Raw genomic sequence first — 22739 nt, 5'->3', positions numbered from 1 at the left:
CCTCCTGCGGGAACTTTAGCTGTGGCGTGCGGACTCTGTACTTGTGGCTAAGTAGACTTAGTCGCCCTGCGGCATGTGGGATCTTAGATCCCTGTCAGAGATTGAACCTGGGTCCCCCACATTGCAAGGCGGACTCTTAACCACTGGACTACCAGGGAAGTCTCTAAATTCTTTTTAAATTTAAAACTATTTTTAAGGCAAAACTGTGTTGATAGAAGGCAAACAAATGGTTGCTAGGGGCCAAGGGGCAGGGACTGTCTGCAAAGGGGTCTGGAGGAACTTCACAGAGGGACTGAAACGTTGTATCACGCACCTGACAGGGCCCATCAAAGACTGCCGCTGAGAGGAGAATCTCATGGTATATACATCAAATCTCAATAAAGCTGAAAAATGTATTTTACTTTTAGATAAATGATACATGAAGCACAAAATAAAATACGTGCGCATAAGGCATTCCTGTTTTATTTCATTTTGCCAAAAGGTCGCATACCATCCTCATTGTTCTGAGTCTTGTGTTTTCCCCTCCAGAATGTATCTTGGTTGGAGTGGGGGGTCCACACCATATCTGTACATCCCATTCTTTTAAATGGCTGTGCAGCATTCCCCTGTTTAAATGCACCATCATTAATGTAACCAGTCTTCTAAGGACGGATATTTGGGCTGTTTCCAGTCTCCAGTGACCAGAGGAAGGAGCAGAAGATGTTTATTTGGAGTTTCAAGGTGCCAGCTGGACACACCTTCTTGGGTGTGTCAGGTTCCTGGCTGGAACTTGAATTGTATTCCCACAGAGGCTGAGATCAGGGAAGCTGGAAGACGTTATTTCCAGGGTTTGGCTGCACCACGTTGACATGGGCTTCTGCAAGATGACCCGAGCACTGTTTACTATTTGAAAAACATCTTCCTTGTCGTGGTAAGTTGAGAACTTGCTCCTGACAGCCTACGGCTGGAGTGCCTGATAAGACTGTCAGCAACTTCAGAGCAGTTGGGCAATCTTCCTCCTCTCAGCAGTGGTGAAAGGTGGCGGCCCTGCCAGGTTCCACGGAAAACTCGGCTCTGGTTTCATGGCCTGGCACACTGCAGCTCAGACTCGGTTTAGTTTTGACACCTGCTCACAAGGATGGCTGTAAACTTCAGAAGCCCACTGAGGCATTCTCTTCACTTCTCATGTGTAACTGGGTATGATGTTTACATTATATAAAACTGGTCTGGTCAGTTCCTTGGTTAAAAGAAAATATGCGTGCTTGTGTGTATGCATGTGTGTGTGTGTGTGTGCGCGCGCGCACAGCTGCTCACTTGAAAACAATTTTTTAAAACATGTTCTAGGACCCCCTGGCAGCACAGTGGCTAGGAATCCGCCTGCCAATGCAGGGGACACAGGTATGATCCCTGGTCTGGGAAGATCCCACATGCTGTGGGGCAACAGCCACGACTACTGAGCCTGTGTGCTGCAGCTCCTGAAGCCCGCACACCTGGAGCCTGTGCTAACAAGAGAAGTCACCGCAGTGAGAAGCCCTGCACCTCCAACTGGACATTAGTCCCCACTCATTGCAACGAGAGAAAGCCCGCGTGCAGGAGTGAAGATCCAGTGCAAGCAAAAAAAAATTTTTTTAACACATGATGAAAACACACACACACACAAAAGCAAAACATGTTCCTGTGTCACTGATTTCTTGCAGATTTTAATCCAGGAGCTTCCCCAGATGTTCTCCTAAGGGCCCAAAGCTGACTACTGCGATACTGCCTGAAGCACGCTGTGTAGTTAGGCTGAAACAACCAAAACGTCTCCCCAAAGCAACCTGGCCTGGCAGTTTGGTCCAGATGGTCTGCTGCTAAAAAAAATCTCGGTGTTCTTTTTGGGCTCAATTTAGATAATCAAAGTAGTATTAATTCTTAAGCGAGGAATCCGTTTGAGGGCAGACACTGTGCTGAGTGATTTATAGATGTTGTTTTCACTGGGTCCATGCCTGGAAGATGCTCCGAGGCCCTGCTCTCCAGTGAGACTTGTCAGCCAGACGGCTGGTGGTGAAGATGACCCATCGCCCCAGACTGACTCCTCCTGAGACAGTGTCTCCTGCTGCCCCGGACTTCCAGCATAGGGCAGACTTCTAGCAGGGGCAGCAATATATGGTAACTTCACCCGCTGTGCTGCTGGCTCGTCGCTTCCCTGCCGTGGCTGAGTGCCACCCTGCACCAGAGTCAAGCGTCTGTCTGCGTCCAGGAGATGCCCTGAGCCCATCACATGCAGGGGCTTCATCTCATCACCTCTGCATCCTCATGTTTCTTTGCAACCCCATGGACTGTAGCTCACCAGGCTCCTCTGTCCATGGGATTCTCCAGGCAAGAATACTGGAGGGGGTTGCCATGCCCTTCTCTAGGCAACCTTCCCAACCCAGGGATTGAACCCAGGTCTCCCTCATTGCAGGCGGATCCTTTACTGTCTAAGCCGTCAGGGAAGCCCGATGTCCTGAGACTTCTCACAAATGCTTGTGAGTTGTCTTCAGGTTAAAAAATGTTTTTGCTATACATCCTTGTTGGAAATGACTTGCTGTCCCCATGACCAGCTCAGTGATGGAAGACAAAGCATCTGCTTGAAGGAATCTGGCACATGCCTGGACATACACCATCCTAGCCCAGCTCCAGCTGGACCACACATTGTCAAGTATTGAGAAGTCGCCCTCGTGGCTCCAAGCATTGTGTGACACTGAACGTGGCCAAGTGGGCAGACCTCAAAACAAAAACAACAGCTTGACTTGAACTCCATGTGATTTTTGGACTTGGAAAGTTGATTAACTTAAACCTGGAGATTGTCTTTCATTGTCCCAGCCAAAGGCAGCAGGTTCGCACCCATTCATTGTTGCAGAAATGGCACATTTCCCCCAGAAGGCTTTGATTTTTTGTCATTGAGGGTAGGGAATATTTACACTTCGTTAAAAACAAAGAAAGCTTCCCATTTGTGCGCATGGAACAGTTGTATTTTTTCAAAATATTTCCCAAATATTAAATATTATTTAAAGATGTTCAGACTCTCAGGGGAGGTGGTTAATGGCCTCAGAGAATATTGTACTTGGTCGCTCAGTCAGGTCTGACTTTTTGCGACCCTTTGGACTGTAGCTCCCCAGGCTCCCCTGTCCATGGGATTTTTCAGGCAATACTGGAGTGGGTCACCATTTCCTTCTCCAGGGGATCTTCCCGACCAGGGATTGAACCTGCATCTCCTAAACTGCAGGTGAATTCTTTATCACTGAGCCACTGAGGAAACCCACAAAGAATACTGTATTTCCCTCTGGCAGAATGGACGGCCCGTTCAAGAGGACAGCCCCTCCCTGGCAAAGTCAGACCAACAAGGCTTTCAGTGGTGCCCTTGGCTTGGGCTGTACTCAGGAGAGAAGTGAAAAGTGCAGATATTTTTTAAGTACAGTATCTGAAGAAACAACTTTAAGTTTTACAAATGTTTGTGTGAAGTGCAAGTCAGTAAAACAAATTCTGATTTTCTACTGCATTCTATCACAAATTCAGTATTGCTGTTTAGAAAATTCCAAATGAAACAAACCAGGCTGGGATACTGTGAAGCCAGGTAGGTCACAGGAGAGAACATGTAGGACAGTACAAAGTCCTCATCATGACCATAGGTTTGATATAGATGGACAGAGGCCACACTTGTTGAAGATGCTAGAGTTAAAGTGGAAGAAGCCTGTGTCCCCATATCACTGCTTGGAGGAGATCCCATTTAGGGCCCTTTTATTTATTTATGTAATTTTTTTTATTGGAGGATAACTGCTTTATAATGCTGTGGTGGTCTTTGCCATACATCAACGTGAATCAGTCATAATTATACCTATATCTCCTCCCTCTTGGGCCTCCCTGCCCTGCCTATCCCACCCTGTAGGTCATCACAGAGTCCCAGGCTGGGCTCCCTATGTTATAAAGCAGCTTCCCACCAGCTATTTATTTTACATATAATAATGTATGTATGTCACAGAGTGAAGTAAGTCAGAAAGAGAAAAACAAATACCATATATTAATGCCTATACATGGAATCTAGAAAAATAGTACTGATGAACCTGTTTCCAGAGAAGACATGGAGATGCAGGTGTAGAGAGCACACTGGTGTTTACAGCCTCCTATGAGCAGGAAATAAACATCTATTGTGTTTGAGCCATTAGACACATTTGGGTTTGTGTTACAGCAGCTGGAAGTGCGTCACACCTTAACTATTAGACTTATCAGGTAAAAAGTCACTAAGGATCCATCAGCCCTCAGTGCAAACACTTCACCTGGAAGCTGTCAGAGCCCAGGCGCATCTTCAGCCTTCTTGATACACAGTGCTCATGGCATTCTGATCACATAACCAGAGGTGAATATTTGAAAGGAGATTCAAAATATTTCCCTTGTCTAAAGTTTATAATTAGTTTCAACTGGAAAGAATAAAGAAAGGAATAAATTGCAGGCTGGGGGCGGTTAAGAGCTTGTATTCTGAAATTAAACTGCCCAGATTCACAGATGGCACCACCACTTATTAACTTACTCCACTGTTACTTACTTTCTTCCATTTGCTCTGACGTTTTCTAGATATGCTAGTAAAGAATCTGCCTGCAATGCAGGAGATCCCGGTTCGACTCCCAGGTCGGGAAGATTCCCTGGAGAAGGGATAGGCTACCCACTCCAGTATTCTTGGGCTTCCCTGGTGGCTCAGCTGGTAAAGAATCTGCCTGCAATGTGGGAGACCTGGGTTTGATCCCTGTGTTGGGAAGATTACCTGGAGAAGGGAATGGCTACCGACTCCAGTATTCCAGCCTGGAGAATTCCATGGACTATATAGTCCATGGGGTTGCAAAGAGTTGGACATTACTGAGCGACTTTCACTTTCTGTACAAACCCCAGTAGCTCCTCATCCAGGAATTTCAACTACAGATAAACTTGTCCATATATCCAACCAAATCAACTGCAAAGATGGTCACTGACGCTCAGTGTATAGAGACAAAAGATTGGGAACAATCCATTATAAGCTGCTGATTAAATATAATATGGTATTTCCATGATGAGGACCTCTGTACAGCTCTCAAAAAGCATATGATAGTCTTTGCTGAGGGTCACATTGAGCTTCCAGCGACTTCAGGGGCATCTTTAGGAGTCAGCACTATGGCAGAAGACATCAAGACCAAAATCAAGAACTACCAGTCTGCTCCTTTTGACAGCCGCTTCCCCAACCAGAACCAGACCAGGAACTGCTGGCAGAACTACCTGGACTTCCACCGCTGTGAGAAGGCAATGACCGCTAAAGGGGGTGACGTCTCCGTGTGTGAATGGTACCGGCGTGTGTACAAGTCCCTCTGCTCCACATCCTGGGTGTCAACTTGGGACGATCGCCAGGCAGAAGGCACGTTTCCTGGGAAGATCTGAACTGGCTCCATCCCACCTCCTCTGTCCTCCGTCCTCCGTCCTTCTCCCCAGGGTGGTGAAGGGGGACCTGGGTACATGGACATCCCCACCCTGGGATCCTGAATCATGGTATAACTAATAATAAATGCTCATTGGAAATGTGAAGAAAAAAAAAAAAAGCATATGATAGCTCTGTATGTTTTGCTATATAGTGAGCACCAAAATGGATTGCTCAGTGAAAAAAAATCAGGAAACATATGGGATACATCCTCCACTATATACTGTATTTCTGCTCCTCTTTGTGCAAAGAAGGGCAGTATATACATTTGTTAACTTGTACATGCTCAGGAACAATGCATAAGAAATCACAACTGCCTCTGGGAGGAGGCCTGGGGTCAGACGTAGAAGGGGACATACTTCTTTCCTCCCACAGACCATTTTGTGCTATTTGAAATTATGTTACCAGGAACAGACAATTATTTTTCTAAGCACAGCTTTTAAATATTAACAGTAATACACATTACCATATGATCCAGCTATTCCACTTCTGGGTATTTATCCACAGAATACAAACACACTAATTTGACACATGTACCAAATGTTTACAGCAGCATTATTAACAATAGCTAAGATACAGAAACAACCCAAGGGCCCATCCATGGATGAATGGATAAAGAAGATGTGAGACAGACAGACACACACACACTGGAATACTACTCAGCCATAAAAAAGATGAAACATTTTGCCATTTGTGATAACATGGATGGATCTTGAGGACATTATGCTAAGTGAAATAAGTCAGATGGAGGAAGACAAATACTCTATGATTTCATGCATATATGGAATATAAAAAACAAACAAAAAACCAAAATAAATGAACAAATCAAACAAAAACATACATTCAAAGAACAGAGTAGTGGTTAGCAGAGAGGAAGGGATGAGGGGTGGGGACACAAATGTGGAAAAGGGGGTCGATTTTACAAGGAGGGATAGAAAATAAACTTTTAGTGGTAAGCATGCTGTAGCATGGGCTTCCCTGGTGGCTCAGCTGGTAAAGAATCCACCTGCAACACGTGAGACCTGGGTTCAATCCCTGGGTTGGGAAGATCCCCTGCAGAAGGGAAAGGGTACCCACTCCAGTATTCTGGCCTGGAGAATTCCATGGACTGTATAGTCCATGGGGTTGCAAAGAGTCGGACATGACTGAGTGACTTTTACATGCTATAGGATATACATAAGTTGAAATACAATGCTGTATACATGAAATTTACATGCTATAAACAAATGTGATCTCAATAAAAAAAATACCACATACACATTTCTAGAACAGATATGAACACAGCACTCAGTAAGTGCTGATTTTTTAAAAAATGAAAGAGGGACTTCCCTGGTGATCCATTGGCTAAGACTCCATGCTTCATATGCAGGAGGTCCCAGTTCAAATCCTGGTTAGGGAACTAGATCCTACATGTTGTAACTAAGACCAAGCACAGCCAAATAAAGAAATATGTACATTTTAAAAAAATGTCTGGCGTGCAGACAGTCTCTAAGATGACCAGCAAATGCTGTCTTGAGTCCCACTGCACATAGCGGGCATGGTGCACTGGTGATGTAGCATCTCAGCATCACTACATACCTGCTGGGTAACCCTGGGCAAGTTACTTCACCTCTCTGTGCTCCTCTATTCCCAGGGTTCTAGGAGTACATGCTTGAAGAAGGAGAGCTAAATGACTCTTGATTTATATTTTCTCAAGAGGAAACAGCTGAGCTTTTATTACGCAAACACTGTGTCATCCATCATAGTTATTTTTGGCCAATGTCTATTTAGGAAACATGTATATTTACATCTCGAAACATAACACAACACCTTAAACAAAATATATGTTGTACACAGAGGCAGAATGTCAGGATCTAGTGGAGATTCTCTGAGTGCCAACAAATGGGGGTGCAAGAAGTTATTACACACAAAGTAACTGTCTACAAAGAGCCACATAAACGTCTTGCAATTTGGAAAGGATGTCTTACACGTTTTACATTTAATAGAATTGGCTGTTAATTATATATTGGTATCTCCCAGTGTTTCATTATGCTTTCAGAAACTATCGGGGGTTTGGGTTTTGTGCAATGGGATGTTACAGTTTGTCCCACAAGAAATAATGAGACATAGGGCATCAGTGAGTGTTTTCACGTAGAATGTCTGGTTTTTAGGGATGAATTACTGATGTTAAGTAATGGGAGATGCTTACACATAAAATACTCAGAAGAATGACCAGCACAGAGTAGAAGCTCAATGTGTGTTAGTTACTACAAGTAGCACTTAGTAATTTAAAAAAGAAAAACAACACTGATGTACTGAATACAAACCCAAGGTTACAAAGAGGTGAGGGAGGGAACTTGGCTCTCCTTGCCTGTTTCTCTGGAATACTGCCAAATGCCCCGGAGAAAGTAATGGGTTAATTACAAGGTGGTAGGAAGAGGTTTGAAATAATTTGATTGTGGAATAATTTTTACAATTTAGAATGATAATGAAAGGGTGTGAACTTTTCTTAATCACCCAGGTGGAGAGCCTTAGCACTGTATCATCCCCTAGCATTCCACCCATCTTGACCTCAATCATGGGTCCTTCTGACCAGCAAACTCCCCTTCTCCTCAATCCAAACCAAAGCCAGCCCCACTGAGCAAAATCAAAGCTGAGGCATGGGGTATAAGAATCTGCCTGCCAAGCAGGAGACATGGTTCGACCCCTGGGGTGGGAAGATCCCCTAAAGAAACAAATGGCAACCCATTCCAGTATTTTTACTGGGAAAATCCCATGGACAGAGGAGCCTGGTGGGCTATTACAGTCCATGGAGTTGCCAAGAGTTGGACACAACTTATCGACTAAACAATAACAACAATATATATAGTACTTAAAACATGTAAATAATTTCAACTTCCTTTCCCCACATTGATAGCTTGGGAGAACCCCTAGAAGAATGTTGAGGAGGAGCACAGTCCGGTCATCACAGACAAAACGCTGGCATCTGAGGTGAAGCTTGAGGCTGAGGTGAGCACCCGGGCACATCATACAACCAGCAGAGCAGCGGTCTCTGACTGTCTCACACAAATCTGTGTGGGTGTTGGGGAGGCTCGGGGGAGGACCCAGCAGTTCTGCCAGTTACACATTCCAGACAACAGGCACCAGCTCCTCATTTGAATCTGAAGAACGACGAACTCACACACTCACCCAGGGTAAGAGAACACATCATTTGATGTCTACTCATACTTATGGCAAGAATCAATGGTAGCGAGAATGGGGTCACCGACCCAGATTCTGGTACCTGAGTGGTTCTTGAAAGCCACTAAGTTGAGGTTTTAACAGGATTATTTTAACTTAATCAGCCCTTCATTCTTAGAAGTGGGGGAACTTGTAAGAATACCGAACTCAAACACACCCCACGGCGATGTCAACTTTCCTTTACAGTTCCATCTGTGCAGTGACACCAACTTCATTTTCATTCAGAGGAGTATTAAGAGAGTTCAGGGATTTATAAAATAAATCCACTATGCCAGGCTCTCTGATTTTCTCCGTCTTTTCAGGACAGACTCTAGAAACTTCTGGGCAAAGCAAATGTACTCTGCCTGCTTCAACCAAAAAGACACAACCATTAGTTCAGCCCAGTGATGTGGCCTCACAGGTCTAGTTCCTGAGAACACAGGAGGGATTTAAGAAAGTGAAAGGGGCAAGTTCCTGGGCTTCCTTGTATTTAGACAATGAACGGTGAGACACTGCTCCAACAGTTAATAACTTCCTGGAAAGAACAGGCTCCACTGGAGACCAAAATGGCAGCCTCCGCAGGCCACAAGTAGGAATCAGACACGTTAACAGAAGCCAGTTCAGGGCAGTCTGTCATTGTGATCAGTAATGTACTGATGCCTTGATTTACATCATATTCTTACTGGAGTTCTCAACTGTTATCACACACAACCAGAAACATCTCAGACAATTCCCCCGAGTTTCAAGAGGTCTCCCAAGTCTGGTGGGCACACTTTTTTTCTCACACATACATTTACACCTATTCATTTGCTAAGTTACTCTTTATTCTTAAGCAGACTTTTTTCAACGGAAATCTTGAAAACTCAGTCCTAACTTAAATACAGTCAATACGCGCACAGTATGTTCAATATCCCATCTACTATGCAGTAATATGTCGCCTGACGCCGCTGAGGAAAAGAACCAGGAAGCTTTCCCGTCTCGGATTTGTCATGATGGCAGTTGCCGGGACGCCCAAGTTCAACTCATCCGCATAGTTCCATTCTTTTTAATTTCCTCTAATTTGTCTGCCTGCCAAACGCAAACGTCCCCTTAGATGCAGCAAAGGGTAATAATTAAAGATCGCTTCCTGGGTAGTTCTTTCCCAAGGGGGAAAAAAAGCCCCACTACACAAAACCTGTAGTAGTCTCAGGGAAGGCTTCAAATCAAATCCTTACGTGAGGAGACCAGGTATTCATGGTGTAAATACTTCCAGGGCCCGCAGGGCACCTCGCTGCGGGCAGCCGGGATGGGGGCGTCCTTGCGCGCCCCCGCCCCGCCCCCACCGGAACTCCGGATTCCCCCACAGCGCTGGACCCTCCCCTCCGCCGACCCCCTTCCGCCGTCAGGGTCCACCGCCCACAGGTGCGAGGGCCCGGGCTGCCCAGCCTCCGCGGCGCAGAAGCGCTTTCCTTGTGGAATTCGTGTTCCCGAACTTCGGGACAACGAGAAAATTCCGGGCGGACAGGGGGGAAACGAGGCGAAAGCTAGGAGATGGTGACGCTTAAACCACTGTTTCGTTTCCTCGCCCGCGTCTCTGGCCGGGGCGCTGAGGAAGGAGGGTGCACCCGAGAGGGAAGTTTCTCTCCTCACGGCCCGCCCGGCGCCACCAACAGCCCAGGTAGAGCGAGCGCGCGGCGCGCCGCCTCAGCGAGGTCCCCGCGCCCGACTTCCGCGCGCCCTTCCCTCCTTCTCCCTCAGCGCCCGAATCGGGCGCCCGACCGCGGGGCTCCCCGCGTGCCAAGCAAGGCCTGCGTCCTGGGCGAGGTGGCGCGGAATCCAGGAGGGCACGGCCACCGCGCCCACCCCGCTCCGGCGCCGGGCAGTCCCGGGGACCCCCCGGGACCGCGCCGCCCCCGCCCCACCCTGTACCCTCGGCAACCCGCGCCCCTCTCCGCCAGGCGCCGGCTGGCGGGCGGTCGCGACCCTCAGCGCTCAGCGCCCCTTCAGCGCCGCACTCACCCACTCCGCGGGGCAGGCGCGCGGCGCCCAGCAGTAAGATCCCCAGCAGTGCGACCGCGACCCCGCAGTTGAGGCTGGCCATGGCTCCGAGGCGCCTGGGCCTCGGCGGGGAAAGCAACTGTGGCCCGAGGTGCAGAGTGGCGGCCGCGGGCCCCCGAGCCTGGCATCCGAGGCGCTGCGCTCCACCCCAGCTCGCTCACCTGCGCGCGGGGCGGGCCCGCCCAGGCTCCGCCCAGCGCCGCGGGAGCACGAGCTGGCCGGCTCAGTCCCCTCCTCCCTGTCCTCCTCCCCTTCCTGCCTCCACTCCCGCCTCTCGCCTGGAGCACTGGGACCGGTAGCCACCTTCCCGGGGTCTAGCCGCCGTCCCTCTCCTGACTTTCTCTATAGGGGCCAAAGTCGCCCTTGGGGAAGACACTTGCCCTCCTTTCACTGTCTGGGAGACACTGAACGGAGGCCACTGTGCAGCCCTTTTTCCGGGGAAATCAAGTCTGTGGAACACCCAAGCCGTGGCTTCCGCCTCTGCTTCCAGATTTGGGCTGCAGGCTTTGGACTTTTAAGGCCGATGCTACTGGTACTCTTTTCAGAATGATGAGCCCTTAGCCAACCCAAGGCACTTCACGGACAGTGTTTCTAATGCTCACAGTAACCCTTCCGCAGAACAGATGAAACAGACACCCAGTTACGCAACCTTCCGAAGGTCCCCGGGCCAGTTAGTAACTTGCGGAGGCAGAATTTGATACCCCTGGAAGGGGTTTGCACAACCGGAGTTGCTTCGTTTCATTTCTGAAGACTGAATGAAATGAGTGAATACTGGAGGCTGGAGAGGGCCCTGAGGAGAAACCTGCCATGGGGCCCCTTCCTTGAATTCTGAACAGTATGGCCTGAGGCATTTACTGCAATTATTGGGCTGTAAATGAATGACCCTGGGCCTCTTTCCCTCCTCCCAGCTGCCTTTCTTTGGTTTCTGAGGTCCTGTGGATTCTCCTTCCCCTCTGCAGGCCACACACCAAGTCCAGGGTCACAGTGTCACAAGGAGAGACAGTGGATGGTTCAGGGACTCTCAGCTAGCAGACCAGGGTTCTATCAGAATGACTCCAAAGGCCCCCGTGGGCCTGCCTGTGCCGGTGGGCAGCTAGCAACTTGGCCAGGGTCACCCAGAATAACCTGGAAGCAGAGTACATGCAAGAGCATTGGTCTGTGTCCAGTTCCCACTTTTTTTTTTATTCTTGGGAAACAGCTTCTCCAGGCTGATTCTACTCTTATCAGGAACAGGGGTGAGAAACCATCTCTTAGGAGAGTCATCCCCTTCCTTCTGTGTGTCTTCAGTGATGAGAATAAAGCAGCCTCTGTCTACAGGGAGCCCACAGTTCATGAGGGATGCAGGGCTGTCCGGGCTGTGGACATGACTGCTCCGCCCCTCCTCCACCTATGGACTGTGAGCTGAGGGAACATGAGTTTACCTTCCAGTTACTTAGAAGACAAATGAGGAAGCTGAGGCCTAGAGGGAAGGAAGAGGATGAGAAAAGTAGGGAGGCTCTTGGTTCTCCCCAAGAAATTGAAGGCAGACTCATCAAGAGAAAAAAATTATCAGAAAATCTAAACATCCTTTAAATATGTTTATGCTGACAGGAGAGTAAAGCAGATTTTGTCTGTTTTCCTAATTGTAAGCAGGCATATATACCCCAGCATCTTTTCATAGCGTCCCTAACTCCATTGTTTTTTATATATGATGATGGTGATGATGATGATAATATTGATAATAATAATGGAGTGGCAATGAGTTGAATTGAAAATACTAGAAATATTTTGTGATAAGTTTAAGCCTAAGCAACAAGTTATCTTTTTACTGTCTCATTTCTCCGAAGTTTAACTGAACTCTCTGGAAGAGTGAAACTGGCTGCGCTGGGTCTTCGTTGCTGCTCATGGACATTTCTTCTTTGAGGCAAGAGGGGGCTACTCTCCAGTTGCAGCACGTGGGCTCAGTAGTTGTAACTCACGGGCTCTAGGGTGTGGGCTGAGTAGTTGTGGCACACCAATTTAGTTGTTCTGAGGCATGTGGGATCCTCCCAGATCAGGGGCTGAATACATGTTGCCTACATTGACAGGCAGATTTTTAACCGCTGGACCACCAGGGAAGTCCTAAATGAACTTTCCATAAATGACACAAGAGTCACTAAGTCTCAGATGTGAAGGATTGGTAGTAGTTCCAGATAATGGCAAGTGAGAAAGAGTCAAGGAAATGAGGAGGCATTTCAGCACCCTTTGCAAGACAACCCACCTCTGTAGTTGAAATCAAGATGTCTTGAGGCAATGGTTTGGTTCATGGAAGAATGTAAGCAAAGCTTTGCCAAATTTTGGAAATGTCTTCTCTTTACAAACTTGCCTGAATGGAAGGAATCAATTTTTAAAAGTTATTTCTGAACTGAAAGAAATCCAGGCAGCTGCAGTCTGTTGCCAGAGAAAAAATGACATTGATAGATGAGTTTTAAAGCTGTTGTATTTAATTTTGAACCCTCTGTTCAGTTCAGTTCAGTTTAGTTGCTCAGTCATGTCCAATTCTTTGCAACCCCATGGACTGCAGCATGCCAGGCTTCCCTGTCCATCACCAACTCCTGGAGCTCTCTCAAACTCAAGTCCATTGAGCCACTGATGCCATCCAACTATCTCATCCTCTGTCGTCCCCTTCTCCCCCCACCTTCAATCTTTCCCAGCATCAGGGTCTTTTCCAATGAGTCAGGTCTTCACATCAGGTGGCCAAAGTATTGGAGCTTCAGCCTCAGCATCAGTCCTTCCAATGAATATTCAGGACTGATTTCCTTTAAGATGGACTGGTTTGATCTCCTTGCAGTCCAAGGGACTCTCAAGAGTCTTCTCCAACACCACAGTTCAAAAGCATCAATTCTTTGGCCCTCAGTTTTCTTTATAGTCCAACTCTCACATCCATACATGACTACTAGAAAAACCATAGCTTTGACTAGATGGACCTTTGTTGGCAAAGTAATGTCTCTGCTTTTTAATATGCTGTCTAGGTTGGTCATAACTTTTCTTCCAAGGAGCAAGCATCTTTTAAGCATTTTTGACCCCTCTGGAAACCCTACAAAAGCTACAAAGCAGGGACTTTTTTTCCCCCCTTTGGTAAAAAACATAAGCCTACAAAGATGAGGGGAGCAGACAGAAGACAACAGCCTCTTAGAAACTGGAAAGCAGATGGGTAAGTAGAAACTGTAAGCCACTGGAGGGGAAAGTTGAGAAATAAAAAAACAAACAAACAACCACCACTAAGGAACTGGCAGCAGAAGGTATTGTGTAATGGGAGAGTGAAGAAGGGGCTAAAACAATGAAACCTGGGAGAAAGCTGAAAAACTATAGTTCGATCTCTGGAAACTGTTCTCCATTTCTCCTGGCTGGGCAACTGCCCCTAAGCAGAAATCTGAAGCATTGTTTTCTGAAGAGGTTGCAACTGAGGAAACTGGGCTGAGGAGTGCTGGGCATAGCTGTAGGCTTAGGAGACATTCTGGAAAATAGGTAGATAAAAGGAACAAATGTATTCCTTATGCTTAGTTCCCTAGGTGCCTGGCCCCGGTTTGCCCCTCAGACTCCAGTAGTCTCAATTCATACTAGAGATGGAAGGAGTCTTCTGGAGAATCTGACAAGCTTGAAGGGAAACACCTAAAGACACAGACATTTATCCCCATCAAGAGGCTAACCAGATTCTTCCCATGACATTCACAGCTGATAAGCCCCACCAGTTAAACTTTTTGATCTCTCACTTTTAAATATGACCAGACAGTAGGAGTTTATGACATCTGAGAAAAGCAGCTAACATGATAGAGTCAAAACCAACCAAACAGAAAAAGGCACTTGGAGAAAAGACAGAGAATAAAACAAAACAATTGCTACCTTCTTTAGAAAAATAGCAGACAACAGTGTATTTATGCTGTAGGGATAAGGAGTAATAAAAAAATGAATATTCAGGGACCTACAAGAGTTCTTAGAAAAAATTGTAAATGACAGTAAATATTAAAAAGTAAATAGAAAAATTGAAAGATTTCCCAGAAAGTAAAGCAAAAAGATAAAGATAAAAAGTAGGAGAGAAAAGGTAAGAAAATTAGGGGTCTAGTTCAGGGGCTGTAACGTGGATAGTGGGTTTCACAGATAGAAATAGCAGATTAAGCAGAGATATCATCATCAGTAATATAATTCAAGAAATTCCCCAGGTCTGGAATGACATGAGTTTCCCGATTTAAAGACTCATGGTGTGTCCAGTACAATGGATAAAACAGGCTCACATCAAGGCACATCACAGCAAAATTTCGGGAGCCTATAAACAAAGAGAACATTTTATAATTTCCAGGGTCTTATGCAAAGAAACAAAAATCAAACTGGCTTTGGATTTCCCAGTAGCAGCACTGGAAGCTGGAAGACAATGAAGCAATACCTTCAAAATTGTGAAGGTATAATAATTTCCAACTAAGAATTCTATATCCAAGCTACCAATTAAGTGATAAAGTAGGAAAAGAGCACTTTTAGATGTTCAACATCTAAAACAGAAAGAAAACCAATAAAACCTCCAAACAACAAACTCCCACACACCTTTTCTCAAACAAATACTGGAGAATGTATTCCATTAAAACAGGAAATGCGTGAGACACAGAGAGGAGTGGATACAGGTTTGTGGGGCTGAACTTAATTACCTTAAGAAAAAGAATACAGAATTACAAATAGAAAGTCAAATGTGAAAAGTGAGTATTTATTTATAATAAGGAAAGAGATGACAACAAATCACAAACTTGAAAAAGTTGAAAAATGCCCTGCTGCTGCTGCTAAGTCACTTCAGTCGTGTCCGACTCTGTGCGACCCCATAGACGACAGCCCACCAGGCTCCCCCGTCCCTGGGATTCTCCAGGCAAGAACACTGGAGCAGGTTGCCATTTCCTTCTCCAATGTATGAAAGTGAAAAGTGAAAGTGAAGTCGCTCTGTTGTATCTGACTCTTAGCGACCCCATGGACTGCAGCCCATCAGGCTCCTCCGCCCACGCTATACCTCAGGCAAGAGGACTGGAGTGGGTTGCCATTGCCTTCGGAAAAATGCCATAAATGTCACTAAATCTAGGAAGCAGTGTGATATCTCTAATATGAGTTCAGTTCAGTCGCTCAGTTGTGTCAGACTCTTTGCAACCCCATGAATCGCACTCAGTTCACTCAGACTCACGTCCATCGAGTCAGTGATGCCATCCAGCCATCTCATCCTCTGTCATCCCCTTCTCCTCCTGCCCCAAATCCCTCCCAGCATCAGAGTTTTTTCCAATGAGTCAACTCTTTGCATGAGGTGGCCAAAGTACTGGAGTTTCAGCTTTAGCATCATTCCTTCCAAAGAAATCCCAGGGCTGATCTCCTTCAGAAGGGACTGGTTGGATCTCCTTGCAGTCCAAGGGACTCTCAAGAGTCTTCTCCAACACCACAGTTCAAAAGCATCAATTCTTCGGCGCTCAGCCTTCTTCACAGTCCAACTCTCACATCCATACATGACTACTGGAAAAACCATAGCCTTGACTAGACGGAACTTTGTTGGCAAAGTAATGTCTCTGCTTTTCAATATGCTATCTAGGTTGGTCACTGGTCCAGTATTCTTGCCTGAGGAAGTCCATGGACAGAGGAGCCTGGAGGACTATAGTCCATAGGGTGGCAAAGAGTTGAACACAGCTGAGCAACTAACGCTTTGACTTTTCATAACACTATATCCTTCATTTGTTCATTTCTTCAGGTCATACTACGTCACTGATATATGTATCATTTCTTCTGGAACTGTCAAATTTCATGACAAAATGCATCAGATAAGGTAAGATACAATCTTGATGTATTGTGATGCATTCAGCATATGAATTCATACACAGAAATGCAGTGTCTCTAGAAACATAATGTTGTGCCATGCAGAGTACAGAAATTCTTACAAATTCTATGTGTGATTCTTACTAAAGAGCAAAGTAGTGTGATACATTTATAATTGTATATGCTGCATTATTAATTTATTTCTGGCAGAAAAAAATCCTTCATTTTTTATAAGACATTCGAACTGCATGTTATGCTTAATATTTTAGTTTTGATAGTTGAAAGAATTTTCCAGACTAGCTTCTTTGATTCTTCCTCCTCCACTATCTGCATGCTTCTGGTTGGGTACTATAGGACAGATTCATCATATGATACCACTTCTGACCTTGCTCCTTTTGGTCACCTCATCTGATGAGTCCGCCCAGTGGGTCTGAGGAGTATTTCTAGAAGACACTAGTACAGCATGAGTGCAAGCAATGACCCAAAAGTGACTATGAATTATGTCCCACTAAGATATCCCACTAACTCCCAATTAAATGTATTTCCAGTTCAGCTTCTCCTTAGCCGGATCCCAAATTGCTCATAGCCACTCAGTGCTGCATTGCATAAAGGGAGGTGGGATGGAGGGGAGGTGGAGGAAAAACTCTTTTGCAATTGAAATACATGCCTTTGCGACTATTACAAAAAACAGGAGTAGATGAGCATGTGCCTTTAGAAGGATTGCAGTGTTATTTAAGCTTTCTTATCTTCATGATTTATTTGCTTCTGGACACAAGAAGCACAAAATCCACCTCAAGGGAGAGGTAAGGAATGCCCAGGCTGACATGCACTGTGCTTAGAGAGACGGGAGTCCAGATTTAGTCAAGTTGTAAAATGTATGGCCAAGGATTATGGGAGCCCCTTCCAGGTGAACCGATGGACAGAATAAAATCAAATGGAGACATACATTTTATTGATGAGATCCTCAGCAGTGTTTGGCCAAGATGTACATAATCCACACCTCAGCACACCTGTGTTCTTCAGATGCACTTGAGCCACACACGGCTGAGCAACCAGAGACAAGGAGCCTGACCATGGAGTGACACACCAGCCTCAAGGAACATACTCCCTTTTCAAGCTTCTGTGATTTGCAGCTTCCAGTCACTTGTAGCGGAACCTCGTCCTTAGGCCAGCACTAGAGATTTTTCTCGTGCCGTGGAATGTTAAGGGAAAGCAGACCCAGTGATTCGCTGCAAAAAGGAATTTGACCTAAACGAGCGTGGTGGAATGGCTTAATGACTACCACTGTTATTCTGCAGTCAGATGTCCTAGATTCAAATACTGGCTCTGCAACTTACCAGCTTGTGCAACTCTATATGTGCCTTGGTTTCCTCAGCCACAAACCAGGGCTATGAGAGGATGACCTTCAGAGGGTGTTGTAGAGATTCATGAGATAATATGTGCATAGTGCTTGGCATGTATTAAATGCACAATAAATGTGGCCAAGATTGCTTTTGCCATGGGGGTTGGTGTGAAATGAGAGGGTTTCAGCTTGGTTGGGGTGGAGGGGAGAGCTCTGGAGAGGTCTGGAGACCAACATCTTCATGATCTCATTCATGCATGAAAGCATCAGTTCCCCAAGACAGGAAGTTGCCTCTGCTTTACTCATCTGGATGTTCTCAGTGCTAAAAACGGTGCTTGGTACACAGTCACTGCTCAGCAGATAGTTGGGCAATGAATGGATTCATCAAGCTGATGAATGTGTGGATGGCCCTGCTAATCTATCCAGCTGAGCCTGGGGATCTTATTAAAACTTGGGACCCTGAAAAGATGAATGCAAGTTGTTCATTTTTAAAAGGGCCGGGGGGCAGCTTCTAGAAAGAGGTCATTATGGCCCAGGCCAGGTGTCTGGCAGCAACCCTGGTCTTATGGGACTGGCCAGTGTCTGGTGGGCCAAGACTTCATCTGGTTTGAACAGAGGGGTGGAAAGAATCTGTCTGCATCAGGCAGCTTCTCTGAGACTTTGCTTTCCAGGCGATTAAGCAAATTAACAAAGTGGAGATTCTTTGGGAGCACAAACAGCCCTTAACTGTCACTTTAATGCCAACCACTGTTTCAGAGAGAAAACCTCCCAGTCACAGCTGGGGCAGAGGCCCCTTTGTGAGCATTGAAACAGAGGAGCTGGCTGTGGTCTGGGGATAAGATGGGTGTTCCTGGTTTGCCAAGTCATTTGCCCAAAGGGGGAGCCACCTGGTACAATTTCAGTCCTAGGATGACAAAATAAGGAAGATCCTCCAGAAGTAGCTAGTCAGCTGCTGCAGACTGGGGCTGAGTGAATTTGAATCCAAGTGACTCAGGAAGTCGCCAGCAGGCTGCCAAGCACCTATGTGCTCGCCCCACGGTGCCTTGAAGCCATGGAGTTCCCAGGCTCCATCACCTCCCCGGATCATGGCACCTAGGAGGTCAAGGTAGAACGACAGAGGGAGAAAAATGAGGAGCAGGAGACAGAGCTCTCCCCTCCTGCCTCTTCAAGCCTGTGTAGTCAGCTCCCTGTAAGTCTGGCCCACAGGGTGAAGAAATCCAGACCCTGCCCCTCCCTGGATATGACCCATATCCACATCAGGCCTGAGCCTGCCAGCCTTGCTTCTTTCTTTTCTATATTTTCACTTGGAGTGTGGGAGGAAGATGGTCTTTAGAATACCTTCAGAGATTGTTCTTCCCCCAGGAGAGGGAATTGAGTCATAACCATTGAGCTGAAGGCTTGGAGCTCATCTCGTTGTTACCTCTTGATAGATGGAGTCACAGAGAGGGGACGTGACAACATCAAGCCACCCAACATGTGGTGTTCAGGGCAGAAGGAAGCCAGGCTTCCAGCCAGGAGCCCGTGAGCTCTCCTTCTTAAAAAATCCTGGTCTAACTCTGCCAGCATCCTCATTCCCACTGCTCATTCACCCGCTCTGACCCTCTTCCTTGGCCGCTTGGCCTCCACTCTCAGTGCTCTGCTGAAATGTTTCTCTCCAGAATAGCCAAAGCCCCTCCCCGTGGTCACACCAGGTCTGGTGATGGGAAGATGGCTTCAGAAGGAGGAGGGGATGGGGAAGCAGCGTGGGCTAAGGCTCTGAGACTCCCCTAGTCTAGGACTGGTTCTGGAGCTGGATGGGCAAAGACACAGCTAACTCAGCAAGCCTGGAGCCATTGGTCACAGACTTTGCCTGCAGTGCCCTCCCACACCACTGAGAATCTAATCCGTATCCTCAGGAGACTCACGCTTCACTTGTGCAACCATCACTACCATCTGCCGCCAGAGCATTTTCATCTTCCCAAACTGAAACTCTGTTCAGAAAGTCCCCTACATAAGAATAAGTTCTGCTCCAAGAGTGTGTTCATAAGTCCAAGTGGTTCATAAGTCCACCAAAGTTAGCCGAGGTACTCAATTAATACAGTTGACTATGTAGTACTGTACCATAATAGATTTATAATACTTTTTACACAAATAATACATAGAAAGCAAACACACAAAAAATAAAACATTTAAAATCCTACAGTACATTACCTTGAAAAGTACAAGAACTGGCATACAGGGGCTGGAATTGAACATGCAAGAAGAGTTACTGATTGGAGGAGGGAGAGAAGGTGAGAGATGGTAGAGCTGAAGGATCATCAGCAATAGGAGACAAAAGGCAAGCTGCAGTTTCACTCATGCCTGACGTTGATGTCACAGGTTCTGGTTCCTTGCTGGATTCAACTCTATCTACCTTCTTGAAAAAACAATCCAGTGATGTCTGGATAGTATTAAAAGCTCTTTTTTTCTCTTCATGTCAGTACCTGCTACAACACCACTGCTTTTATGCTTGCTTCCAGACATCCTGGGCTTGAAATAAAAATATTACCCTACTGTACTCTATATAGTTCTGTACAGTAAAGAACACAAAAGCACAACCATGACACATGACAGTGTACGCCAGACACCTGAACTTGCTTATGCGATTGGACATGTGAAGGCACGATCGTGTCTTTGAAGCTTGCAACTTGAAGGTTCATGTGTAACGTACTTACTGTACTCACTAAACAGCTTCCTAGTCTCCCTCCCCACAGCCCCTGAGCAACAATTATTCTACTTTCTGTCTCTGTGACTTTATTATTTTAGGTACCTCATATAAATGGGATCATACAGCATTTGTCTTTTTGTATCTGGCTCATTTCACTTAGCTTAATGTCTCCAAAGTCAATCTATGTTGTAGCGTGTGTCAGAATTTCCTTCCTTTTTATAGTTGACTAATATTCCACTGTGTAGATACACCACATTTTATTTATCTCTTCGTTCATCAGTGGACATTTGTATTGTTTCTGCCTTTTAGTTACAGTGAATAATGCTGCTATGAACATGGGGGTACAAGTATCTATTTGGATCTGTTTTCGGTCCTTTTGTTTACATAGCCAGAGCAAAATTTCTGGATTGTAAGGGGATTCCCTGGTGGCTCAGCTGGTAAAGAATCTGCCTCCAATGTGGGAGACCTGGGTTCGATCTCTGGGTTGGGAAGATCCCCTGGAGAAGGGAAAGGCTACCCACTCCAGTATTCTGGCCTGGAGAATTCCATGGACTGTATAGTCCACACAATCTCATAGAGTTGGACATGACTGAGCAACTTTCATTTTCACTTTCAAGGTAACATCAGCACCTCCCTGGTGGCTCAGCTGTAAATAATGTACCTGCTAATGCAGGAAATTCGGGTTAGATCCCTGGGTCAGGACGATCCCCCTAGAGAAGGAAAAGGCAACCCACTCCAGTATTCTTGCCTGGGAAGTCCCATGGACAGAGGAACTGCTGGGCTATAGTCCAGGGGGTCGAAAAGGGTCGGGACTTGACTGAGTGCCTGAACAACAACAACAACAAAGACAACAACAATGCCGTCATCACACCTCCAACTAAATGGATGATGGTGCCTCAATAGCATCAAAAATCTAGTCAGTGTTCAAATTTACAATCGTCTCATCAAAATCATTTTTACTGTTTTAGTTTGATTCAAAATCAAAACATGGTTCATGTAGGTTCATGTATTGCAGTTGATCAGTGTGCCTTTTGTTTAAAATAAAATAAACTTTATTTTGGAATAATTTTATATTTACAGAAAAGTTGCAAAGTCAGTACAGAGACATCCCATGTACTCCGCACCTAAGTAGCTCTAACATTAACATTTTTCATTACATGAGACATTGGTCAAAACTAAGAAATGAACACTGATACTTTACTAGTAACTAAACTCTCAACTTTACTGGGATTTCACCAGTTTTCTCACTAATACCCTTTTTCTGTTACCACATTCCATCTTGGATACCACATGGTATATGTTTAGTCATCATGTTTTCTTAGGCTCCTCTGCTCTGTGACAGTTTTTCCTTTTTCATGACCTGGACAGTCTTGAGGAGTACTGGCCGGGTATCCTGTAGCAGGTCCCCTAGTCTGGGTTTGTCTGAGGTTTGTGTCATGATCAGACTGGGGATGTGGGTTTGGTAATGACAGCACAGAGGCAGAGTGCCCCATCACACCTCATCAGGGGTGGGTAACAGCCACAGGACATCCCTGGTGATGCTCACCTTCCTATCTCGGGTAAGTAGTGTCTCTTGGCTTCTCCACCATGAAGTTACTATCTTCCCCTTTTCTTGCTCTATTTCTTGCAAGTGAACCAACATTAAGCCCATGGTATGTCTTCTAAACTCATTTGAATCAAGATTCCCTTATCTCTTATTTTTTCTCAAAATGTATTTATTGAAAAAACTGGGCTGTTTGTCCTGTTTCCTTTGCCCTGTGTGGTTCCTATAAGCTGGATCTCAAGGTCTGATCTGCCTCATGCTTGATTTTTTTCAGCAGGGCCACCATAGGGATGGGGCTGTGGGCTTCAGTCAGGAGGCAATGACTGTCTCCTTTTTGTCATGTTAGCAGCTACTAATGCCCAGTATGTTACCTCAATTCTAATGCCTTTGCTGCTAAGTTGCGTCAGTTGTGTCTGACTCTGTGCGACCCCATAGATGGCACCCAACAGGCTCCTCCATCCCTGGGATTCTCCAGGCAAGAATACTGGAGTAGGTTGCCATTTCCTTCTCCATCTAATGCCTTTAGAGTCCTCAAAACTAAGCTTATCATGAATGTAATCTTTCCTACATGAAGAGAGTTCCTTTTCCTCCTTCATTACACACAGCAGATCTTAGCAAATCAAAGATAGTACCCATGGTAAGAAACATTATTGTTTATGTACAACTAAGAAAAGAAATGCAAAAATAAAATGGCTGTCTGAGGAGG

At 45.9% G+C, this 22739-nt stretch overlaps 2 protein-coding genes across 2 annotated transcripts in view; one reads left to right on the top strand and one right to left on the bottom strand.

The window, feature by feature from the left end:
* Positions 1–10849, bottom strand: part of CDCP1 (CUB domain containing protein 1) — a 56343-nt gene extending 45494 nt beyond the window's left edge. The window contains 1 exon segment of the mRNA XM_070359100.1: positions 10634–10849. Within this exon segment, the coding sequence (XP_070215201.1) occupies positions 10634–10715 (82 nt within the window). The 5' untranslated portion in view covers positions 10716–10849.
* On the top strand, positions 5047–5430 carry LOC102270387 (cytochrome c oxidase subunit 6B1). Its single transcript, XM_005896104.3, has one exon. The coding sequence runs from the start codon at positions 5071–5073 to the stop codon at positions 5398–5400; it is 330 nt and encodes a 109-aa protein (XP_005896166.2). The 5' UTR covers positions 5047–5070; the 3' UTR covers positions 5401–5430.
* Positions 10850–22739: the final 11890 nt, after the last annotated feature.

Source organism: Bos mutus, chromosome 22 (genome assembly GCF_027580195.1).
Source record: "Bos mutus isolate GX-2022 chromosome 22, NWIPB_WYAK_1.1, whole genome shotgun sequence".
Lineage (NCBI taxonomy): Eukaryota > Metazoa > Chordata > Mammalia > Artiodactyla > Bovidae > Bos > Bos mutus.
This window is presented reverse-complemented; position numbering and strand designations above follow the sequence as displayed.

Excerpts from the sequence above, each read along its gene's own strand:
- LOC102270387 (XM_005896104.3), top strand. The coding sequence starts at position 5,071 with ATGATAGTCTTTGCTGAGGGTCACATTGAGCTTCCAGCGACTTCAGGG.